General features: G+C 30.0%; 1 protein-coding gene across 1 annotated transcript in view; it reads right to left on the bottom strand.

The window, feature by feature from the left end:
• LOC102588263 (alpha/beta hydrolase domain-containing protein 17B) overlaps positions 1-4,683 on the bottom strand; it is an 8,802-nt gene extending 4,119 nt beyond the window's left edge. The window contains exons 1-4 of the mRNA XM_006352852.2: positions 3,902-4,683; positions 2,408-2,444; positions 2,065-2,301; positions 1,329-1,376 (exon numbers count right to left, since the gene is read on the bottom strand). Coding sequence (XP_006352914.1) covers positions 1,329-1,376; positions 2,065-2,301; positions 2,408-2,444; positions 3,902-4,227 — 648 coding nt within the window. The 5' untranslated portion in view covers positions 4,228-4,683. The remainder of the gene's footprint in view (positions 1-1,328; positions 1,377-2,064; positions 2,302-2,407; positions 2,445-3,901) is intronic.
• Positions 4,684-11,540: the final 6,857 nt, after the last annotated feature.

The following is an 11,540-nucleotide window of genomic DNA, read 5'->3' as shown; positions in this document are numbered from 1 at the left end:
GGTAAGGGTGTGGGGTGGGTGGGGATAGGGACTATAGGGGTGGGATGAAGATGAAGTAAGTTGGAGGGTGGGGAGGACACAATCAATGTGGAATGCCACTTGTGGGACTTGTTTTTCTTTACTTCCGCTAAGTAAGTCATTTTCCTCATTTTAAGGAACGTGTTTTCCCTAGAGAAATGTTCTCCAAAAAAATTGACCAACGGAACATGGGAAAATTGGAAAACCGGACACAACCCATGTCATTATCAAAAGTTAGACGGGGACTATAAATAAGAAAAGAGCCATGAGAAGAGGAACTAGGTTGTCTTAAGATCCAAGGTTCAGCATGAAATTCTAGTAGTTGTTTTTTCATAGAATCATGAAGAGACCAGAACTGAGTAAACTCGGGACAAAAATACTTACAGTGCTTCATGCAAAAGGATTCACATCAGTTTGATAATAAAACATTGAATTTAGCTGTCAAACTCAATCAGTTAATCTTTCACTATTACCATAAAATAATATGCATTCAAAATATATATAATATGCATTTTATTTCCTAGTTGAGTGAAGTAAATATATGACTGCCAAACAAGGTTTGGTTAGTGACATGCCATACTGACTCCACAACTTATGAGATAAAGTATAAGATCAGACAATGTTGTTTAATATCATTCTTAGGTCCCCTCACTCTCCCATCCCCACCAACCAAAAGAATAGCAAGGTCGTTAGCAGTTCAATATTTAAATGAAAAACATAAATTTCCATAACAAAACAAAATCTCCTTTCCAAACTCAAACCTTTATAATTTATTTTAGACACTGTTTCACATTATACATAGAGGTGGAGCTAGGATTTTGAGTTTATGGGTTCCGGATTCTGGAAAACGCAGTTTACGAGGTTATTGAAAATTTATAAATACATACATACTAAGTGGATTTTGAACATAAATACAGGGTTTGAGTCAAAGTTACTGGGTGACGCCGAACCCGTAGGTGAAGCTCCAGCTCTCCCCCTGATTATACAACAAATAGACTCTTACCATATAGAGGCAACAAGGGATCCAAAAGGTTTCATGCCAAAGGGACATTCCACAAGACGTCACATATGGATATCATGCTTAAAAGGAAAAGGAAGTGATTCCTATATGTCGGGTTGTCTACATGGCAGATAGGGTTCTTAAGTTGAATAAAAATAATAGAAGTTCATTTATTAAGTTGTCTACTCTATATTAGATGATTTAATGTTGTTCAAACTTCAATCATTTTCCAATGAAAGTTCAATTTCCTTATCAAGTAAACACTGCATAAGAAATTTGAATCTAAATGTAGATGCAAAGAATAACTTACATGTATAACAAGCACAGGGCTTTTCACCTTCTGAATCTTGTTTAAATTCTGCACATGAACATAGCTATTAGATGCTTAAGATGGTCACAAGAAATTACATAAATCAATCTATACAAGGTATTCAAATTGATCCCCTAATAGACTACTCAGGCCGTTCGCAAATTAAGTGGTATAAATTTCAATATCATTATAAGATTCACATGAAGTGCAGCAAAATCAGCCCAAAACAGTTGACTGCAAGCCTGCAACTATTCTCTAACATTCCCGGGAAAGCAAATAACTTTCCCCTCTTCATAGGTCTACATCTTTAAATTATTTGGGTGCTTTATCAAATAAGATGAGGTACTTGTACGTTGTTCGGACCCTTTAAAACTGTTGATGGATGAGTGTCGGATTCTCAAAAAGTAGTGTATTTTTGGAGGATATGACACAGATGCGACATCATTTTGGGAAAGTCCAAGCAACATAACTTGTACCCATGCAGTACCAGCACTGAAGCACAAGAGTCAGTGAAAGTAATTTGGGTATCTTGAAGCAAAGGAAACGACCATAATTTATTCTTTCACGCTGAACTAAAGATAGAGAACATTGCCAGAGCTATCTCTGTTACGTTCCTCAATAATGCTCCAGGATTTATTTATCATTCAAATACGACAACTCAGTTAACTGAATAATACTTGACAAAGAAGGTAAAAGACAACAAAAAGTTGTCATTTCCTTGAAGACTGTTAGTTACCTTATAAATGTCAAAGCAAAAAGTGAAGTTTGCATGGCAAAGCACACGAAGGCCAGAAAGAATGCCACTGTGCAGAACCACACCTCTCAAACGTGGTAATTTAGCTGCCAAATGTAATGTTGGGCCACTTCCAACAGATTGTCCATAGAGAATCAAATCTTCCTGGCTAATTCCATACTCTGTTTGAAGGCAGTCATAGACCGCTTCTATGTCCGCGTATGTATCAAATTCGCTTGGCTAGATTATGGAAAAAGAAAAAAAAATAAGGAGATGTAACTTGCCAGCAAAATTCAAAACTCGCTCCCACGTCCTTAAATTCTTGCTTAACAATTAAAGGACATACCTTTCCTGTAGATGCTCCATAGCCAGAATAGTCATATCTGCATAGTAATTGAGATGGATTAAGAAAGAGTTAAAATTAAGAGGGATAACTTTTTAGAGTAGCAAACAGTACAACTTATTCCGAAACTGGTCAAAGAATAATAGCTTATATATTGGGTTGCAACATGAGAATGTACCGTAAAACATGAGTTGGGTATTGAACAAATTGGCAATTTCATAAACAAAAATGTTCAAGAAAATGACATTAAATCAAGGATGTGAAATGATTCCTCTTTGGTTAGTCGGGAACACACGTGTCTGATATCATGTCAAGAAATGGAACTTGAGCCTAACTCAACCCCAGACGCTAGCTCATTAGGGAAGTATTGCCCAAGTTCATATAAGGACACAACTAGCCCATTCCCCAACCAATGCGGAACTCCAACAAATACAAATTAAGGCTTCATCAGATTACTGACTGGTCACAATTAAGTCAAACTCACAAAAACAAAATTACTGCACTCTCATTGAGTCCCTAATATGCAGCAGCTCAACACGTCTGTCAAACTCACTGAAGAGGACTTGTCCTATGGACACTGTATGTATATTGGAAGAAAACACATGATAGAGCAAGATCAAAGGCAAGTCTCAGAATTAAGGGCAATGCTTTATTATTCCCTCTACAAAGTAGGGACCCATGTCTCTATCCAACCCCACAAGTGAAACCCCATTTCACTTTTACATTTCATTCTGTAGATGAATAGCTAGTGAAATCTATCACACTACATATAAGGACAAAGAAAATAAAAAACTTGTAACTGTTGGAAAAAGACTAGTGATTTGTAACAACAATGAAAATTCACAAGGCAATGCTTTTACTTTTTCCAATTCTCAGTAAAAAGAAAGAAAGATGAAAACTCACTGTCAAAACACAACAAAAGTTTACAGATCAAAAGGCACTGATGAGGAGAAAATAAATCAGAGAACCTCCAAGAAACAATAGAAGTTCAAAGGTTCATTAAACCATGAATATTTTCACTGAAAACCATGAGATCAACATGCTAGTAACTGGCAATATGGAGGTGAAAGAACAACAAAAATTAAGTAAATCTCTACAGAAAATATGAAAAAAGCTTAAATATTTTTTCCAGCTACAGAAAATGGGCTAAAAAGTGACCTTTACCAACCCATGAGAGAGAAATAGCAACCTAGGTACATGGCAAAAAGGGGAGAGGAGATAAAGACCCATTATCTCACCCCCAAACCCCAAACACAAAGAAAATAAAAATTCTTGAATTTTTTTTTACCAAGATTTACCATTTCAAGCTCAGATTTTTACAAATCACCATAGAAATCAATCTCAAAACATTAACAGAGAAACAAGTATCTCCACACAAGATTCTTCTAACACACATGCCCTACATAAGATTCTAAAAAACCCCAAAATCTAACATCATTTTTTTAAAAAATAGCAAAAGGTTGAGATAACAAAAAAAGGAAGGAAAGAAAAGCAGACCCCATAAGGTTGACTCTGAGATTAGCTTTAAGCTGAACAAACAAGTCATATAGCTGTCCCAGATCAGCAGCATTGCCGTGTGAGTAAAGCACAGTAAGTTTAGCATATGGATTTTTCAAGTAAAAAGCTACAATCTTGTTGCCCCTTTTGGTGTCAACCAAGAGCACATCAAGAGAAAGATCATCAGCAGCACCAGAAATAGGCATAGAAGATGTAGTAGAAACAGCAACAAGTCTTCCATCATCCTTTTTCTTGACTTGGTATGTAGCTGGTGATGGAGGAAAGAAAGCAAATTTTGCTGCCAACTGAGATATACAACAACCCATTACGAGCTGAATGGTCTCTACAGACCCAACTCATGAATGCATGTGAGCAAAATGAACAGAAAAAGGGTAAATAGGGGTTCTTGAATTTAGTTGAAATTAAAGATTTTTATGGGGTAGGTTGAAAAAATGGTGAATTTTGTTTGGTTCTTTGAAGGGGAAAAAGGGAAAATAAGTGGGTAAAAGAGGGAGGTGAGTTTTCCAAGAGTTTGGACTGTATGTTTAGCTAAATAAATGTAAAAGATGATATCATTTTTACATATATTTTGTTGGTATTCACTACACACATTAAAAAAACAGGGTGTTCTTGAAATGACTGTATGGACTGTGTGTGTGACTGTGTACTGCTATGGAAAACTGAAGAGTTTTGAGGGATTTTGGCAGAGAGAGAGGAGAGCAAGTATGTGTTGTTGTGCTTGAGACTCTGCTTTTCATTTGGAAGCATAAGAGCCAATCCAAAAAGAAAAGAAAGCTGATTTTTTTAAAGAGAAGTATTGAAATCACCCTCCACTCGAGACGAGGGCAAATTATTAGTTTTATGTTTAAATTATTATCAGACTTAAAAATATATTTTTACTTGATTAATTGAATTAAAATACAATTCTGACCTTATAACATGAGTGAAATACACCCCTAAATTTTCCTCAAGTTTAATAGTGTTTTCAATATTTTTCTTGGTTTTTTTATTAAGGGACGCATGCTCTTACAAGAGTTTAAGACTATATGTTATGTCATGTTGCAGATTGACAGTGTATCTAAGTTTAGTTAATCAAGTAAATTAATATTTTTAAGTTAAGCATCTCTCACTTTCAATCCGAAGGTTGCGAGTTCGAGTCACCAAGGGAGCAAAAGGGGTGGGAGCTCATAGGGAGGGTTAAAAAAATTTTATATATTTTTAAGGTTGTCAATAATTTAAAAACGTAATTGATAATTTGCGTCAAGTTTAAAAGTATTTTCAATACTTCTCTATTTTTGTAAAATATATAGTCTAATATAAAATATATTACTAGCCTAATTTATAATATTATATTGGATTAAAGCATTATATATGAGGTATCAACCTTATTGTATATAAAAAAATGTTTATTATAACGCGCTAAATAAATAACAAACCCAAATTATGAACTATGTGGCCAGGGGGATGGGGCGGATCTTAGACCTCATGCGGAGTAGTGTTCATCCAAATTCACTCGGATAAAAAATTACACAATTTTTTATTTTTATATATATGTATAGATCATGAATTTCTTGATCATAAGAGTAAAAGTCGACTCAGTAATTTAACAGTTTCAGCATTAACCTTAAGATTTTAAGTTCAAATCTCATATATTATAATTTTATTTTTTAAATTACCTCGATAAAAAATTTAGATTTATTATTATACATAGCATAAATATTTTATTTCAATAGATATAATGCGTAATTATTATTCTTTTTGCAAAGGGTCTTTTCTTTTAGTAGGGGAGTGGGTATGAGGAAGTGGGGGTCAGCAAATGCGACTTAAAATTTAAATGGGATTTAAAATTAAGTTTGAAGGACTGATTAATTGAAGTGTGTCAGATTGACCAATGTGGGTTGACAATTCATATCACTCGAGCTGAAAGCAGTAATTTGGGTGGGTAGGTTAATTTTATTAATTAAAAAATAATTACTGTCATATAATTTTAAACAAAATTTCATATTGTAATATGAGTAATATTTTAGAATTTCATTTGTAGAAATTAAAATTTTAATAAAGTGGTTGTTTTTAAATTATAAAAACTTAAACACGCTTAGCAATTTTGTGAATGTTTTCTAGCTGATATGGTCACAATAGTTATTGTGTCAATGTGTAATTCATTATAAATATTATATGATCTTTTTAATAAATAATTTTTAAGAAAATAATGCATAAGATCTATACATAGAGCATATGAGATCAAGTGATTAGTTCAAATAAAATCATTTTTGTATTGTTATTTAATTTTAGGCCCCATTTAAATAAGTTATGTTAAAATTGCTATATTAGATCAAAATTCAAAAGTTGGAGTTTAATTTCTTAAAGATAATCAGAAGGTTGTTTGTTATATCTCGTGGTGAATCATCAGAAGTTTATTACAAATTTTATCAAAATTTTTGAGCGAATCATCTAAAAATTTAAGCAATTTACCTCGTGAGTTTGTAATAAAACAAATTCTAACGATTAACTGTTTAATAAAATTTTAATCAATAACCTCACTTTTTCAATAAAATACAACAAAAGTCTAAGTTAACAATATACTCTCTTTTTTATTTTATATGTCTTAGATTGTCTGAATCTTGAATTTTAAAAAGTAAGTACAATTTAAAACATTATGATCTAAAAAATTAAAGAAGATGCATAGTGTATCAAAATATCACTAAATCTTGTAAACTTAAACGTATCATATGAAATGTAATTAAATACTTACTAGTAATAATTCTAGAATATATTTTTTTTTTCCTAAAAGAAAATAAAATCAAGACATAAATATTGAATTAAAGGGAGTAATAAATTGGTAATAATGCAATAGTAAAAACACGAAAATTCAACACACTATTGGTTTGATTAAGTTCATGATTCACGATGTGCTTATCTAATTAAAAAAAGGTTTTTTTGGTTCAATTATTTGCTGAATTATTTACATAATGTCAAAAATAAAATAAAATTAGGATCTACACTAAAAATAGAAATATTTGATCTTTCAACAACTATGGGGAAAAGACCAGTTTCTGTATTGATAAAAAAAAAAAATGTCCCCAACCTATATATAGTACCTTAAATGGACCACAAGAAATTAATTAGGCAATGGGAATATATTTCAAGATGTCAACTTAAAAGTAAATAGACCACAAGAAATTGATTAGGCAAGAGGAACTAATTAATTAGTTTGGGATATGAACCCCCAAATGTACTTGGCATCCCTTGGTAGTACAAAAATAGAAGAAAATAATTGATAGAAACAATTGGTTAATATCTTCATTTATCTTTTTTTGTTTACCTATATTAATTGCAAATATTTATTTTTATTTGTGTAGTTTGAAAATTTAAGAGATAACTTATTGATTTAAATCCATTTTACTTTTATTATAATTTTTATTTTTATTTTCAATTCATTTTTCAATAATGACTAATAATAATTAGGAATGATATAAAAAATCTGTCATTTTATTTACAATTTCTTGACAGATATAAGAAGTCAAAGCATGAATGAAGAGAGTGCTACTTCTACAACTTCTTTGCATCGTCTACTATGAAATGTAAATTAGTTAATGATGTATGTATTTACGTAGCATATTAAACTTAATTAGAACAAATGGTATAATTATTATGAATTGTGGTAAGAAGTTGGATCCTTCCGCTTTAATTAGAGATTTTAAATTTGAGTCTTTGAGAATAAAAAAAAAATCTTATTAACAACGTTACTCTCAAAATTAGGTCATGCAATGAGCAAATTTAAATGTAATCGATACTCAATATAAAAATCAAACATGAATATACGATATACCTCTTATTATTTGTTATTTCTTTTAAAATTGATTAGCTAAATTCTACGTATTCCTGACAAACCAAGTTATTTAGTTAAACTTACTAGTAATAAAATCAAATACATTGCGGCGGAAATATTGAAGAAAACAACGAGGGAAAATCAATAATTTTGTTTTTGACGTTAAAAGTAAAAGTAGGGGACATAATTAAAATTAAATAGTGTTTTGGTTAAAAGTTAATGAACGATATGCCCTTTGTTGTCATCCCTAACTGAGTATGTTATATTTTCTTTCTTTATTTTTATTTGTCGCAACTTATTTTTTGAGAGCCCATCAATATTGGTTTTAATAACATTTTGAGATATAATTTTTTATTATATTTGTGTAATTTCTTAATAGTTTATAATTTTTTTATAAATTATTGAATTTATATAAATAATTTTAATTTTAAATGGTTAATTAAATTCACTCTTGAAAAACACTAAGTAACAAGTATATTTTTAGAAAAGAAAGAATACTACATCAGACTTTCTTATAATCAATGCGTTAGAACTTAGAAATTACTAAAATAATTTTTTTTAAATCTTATATTTTGTGTTAATAGGCAACCAAACTATCTCATTGGATTAGCTAGGTAATGTCGAAAAAGAAAAAAATAATTTCTATAGTTCTATTATTATTTTTAGTTCAATTATATATCTTACCGAATATTCAAATGTCAGTATTATCGAAAATATAAATTCATTCTTCGATATTTATCATGTCTATTTTACTTTTCAAAGACCTTTAAAGCATGGTCCACCTAAGAGTCCATTTGAACTTGGTATATGGAATGGATCAACTACTTTTCAACGTGAATTAATGAAAAAAATTGTATTATAAACATGTTTTTTTCACTTATTTTTAAGTAACTTAGTTCATTAAAAAAAATGAATGATGGAAAATAATTTTCACTAAAAAATACTGAAAAGCTTCTTAATTTTTCACACAAAAACATTGCTATTATTTTCTCGTTGATTCAATCAAGTTATCTTTAAAAATAGGCATAGAAGAAATTTCAAAGGAAAAATGGCGTGTTTTTTTAGTAGTGAATCGTATTGAAATCTAATTCATATAAAGTTAAGGTATTGTTTAAACATATGCTATTTAGATTTCTTAAATGGTAGTATGTTTTTTCTTTATAAACATGAAAACGTCATAAATTTTAAAAACTTTCAATTTGTTTTAAAATTCTTATACAATTATATCAAATGAACAAATCATGACTCAAAAAATAAGATATCACATTATAGAGAGGCGTAACATTAATAAATGTATGTCTTCATTACAAATACATAAATATTTGTGATACAAACTTTTAAATACACATAATTTTATTATTTAAAAAATACTAATTAATAATTTTATATACTTGACATGAATAGAATAATTAGTGACATTTTTCCAAATCCACAAAGTTTGATTGACAGAACACCCAATTAGATTAGACTTATCCTTCTTATCCAATAGAATAGAAAAATGTAGACCCGATCGACTGACCCGACCCGGTTACCAAAGAAGCAGGCAAAGTGGGTTCACGGGTGGGTTTCTGCTACACATGCACCACACAGATTCGATCGTGCAGTCTCGCATCAGTCCACCACGTGAGGAACACGTAGGCCCCCACGTGTCATGTCAAATCAGCCTGAATAATCATTTGTTTCTTTGACTTTGCAAGAATTTTCGTGATGAGTGTGGGCCCCATTTACTTAATTACTCCAACGTGGGTCCTTGTTCCGTTAATTTGACTTGACACAAAATTTAAAAAATAAATAAAAAATTTGAATCTTATAATCTTAAAGTAAAATTTTGTCAAGTATATCATGATATGCTTGAATATGTCATGTGAAAAAATTGAATTAATGTGTTACCAACAAAAGTGATTACTTTCAAAATTAATTAAAAAGAAAGTCATTTTTTCTTAACGGAGAGAAGTAATAAAAATAAAATAATCTGTTGGACAAGCCAGCAAACTAGAAGTTGGGTTTTTACACTTTAGATTTTGTGTACCTGAAGGTGATGGAAACTTGATGTGTCACCCTTTCATATGATGCCACGTGTAGTATTAGGTTTTGCTGTAACAATGTATAGTCAATTACTAAAATATATACATAGGAAAAAAAAAATCTAAAATAATTAATCAAATTCTATACGACGACGAGCACTATTGAGAGAGTATGCAAAGAGGTTTTTAACTTGAGATCACTCATTTGAAAGATCATTTACTCATTAAACTCGTTTCGTTCTGAATTGGGATAAAGTAGCAACAATCCTATATATAAGGAAAAAGGTTAAATATATCCTAATTTTGGTGAAATGATCTAAATTTATCACCCGTAAATAATCTGTAGGAAACTTTTCCGAGTTCTTTCAAGAAACTCACTAAGGTAGAGTAATGGTGGTCATCACTTGGTACATTGAAAGTGAAGCGAATCAATTGGTATATGGTGATTAATTTAGGTTGATAATGAATAATGAGCGAAAAAATGTGATCTTCACAATTCATAAAATTTGGGGTTAAATTTGAACTATTTCAAAAGCGAATAATTTGATCATTTTTTCTTGTAAAAATGTCTCATGTGTGTGGTAACCTTCCATCGTTGATAAATAAAAATATAATTAGACCAATCTTGTAATGAGAGAATATATATAATTGACAAATTTAGATTGCTTCACAAAGTTCAAGAAAATATTGGAACCTTTTTCCAACATAAAATTTACTTAATAATAATTGTGCCCCATAGATCTTGGGAATTTTTTTTTATGTAACAAAGAGAATTTTATTGTACCAATGATATTACGAGATTGCAACAAACATAAGGGAAGTGCTAAATAAAAAAACTACAACATTTTTTTTTATTTTAAAACGAACTAATCTTTTTTCCATTTTTTAGTTAAAATGTATTAAAGTTAAAAGGGTAAAAATGTTTAAAAAGGTAAAATAACATAGATAAAATATCATTATGGCCAAATTTTCTGACCAAAAAGATTTTTTCCAAACATAAATACATTAATAATACTTTTTTTATTTCTAAATTTTTTTGTTGGATCAATCACTTGAGATTTTAATTTCTTTTTATCTTCATCCAAATTCGATGTGGAAAATATAATCACTTCCTATAGACTCGTTGAAACACCACAACCATTGCAAATACTTCAATATTTCTTATATTAGGCTTGGTGAAGTTTCAACCATTGAACTTCAATCTAAAATCAACTTTTAACTAATGCTTATATTAAGAGAACTAAAAATAACAATAAATTTAAAGATATTAGTACTCCTACTTAATTATAACTTATTATTAAAACATATAGACACATTATAGATGATACACAGACACATCTCATGCTAATGTAATGTTGACAACAAAATAAAATCAGAATCTCACATGTCACAAAGTAACTTCAACCATAATTCAAATAATCAAAGGAAATAATTGAGATAACATTGGCAAGAATAATAATTATAGCAAACAAGAAAGGATAACATTGAGGAAGTTTTCTAAATTCATTATAAGATGAATAATTTTTCGCGACTATAAATATACATATTAACAAAGTATGTTAAAGTCTTTATCAACGTAACATTAGTTAATTGTCTGTAGATCTAATATCGTTATAAACTTTAGAAACATTTACAAAAAGTGTTAAACTATTTACGATAATTAATTTTCAAGATATTTTTGACGTTGTAATTGAATAGTACGCCCCTTACGGCACACCTATAATAATAAATTGATTAAATAAACATTGGCATCTGAACTTATATTAGAAAACAAAATAATGAAAGT

This window comes from Solanum tuberosum, unplaced genomic scaffold (genome assembly GCF_000226075.1).
Source record: "Solanum tuberosum cultivar DM 1-3 516 R44 unplaced genomic scaffold, SolTub_3.0 scf00144, whole genome shotgun sequence".
NCBI classification, from domain to species: domain Eukaryota; kingdom Viridiplantae; phylum Streptophyta; class Magnoliopsida; order Solanales; family Solanaceae; genus Solanum; species Solanum tuberosum.
Note: the sequence above shows the minus strand (reverse complement) of the source record. Positions and strands in the feature narration are given on the sequence as shown.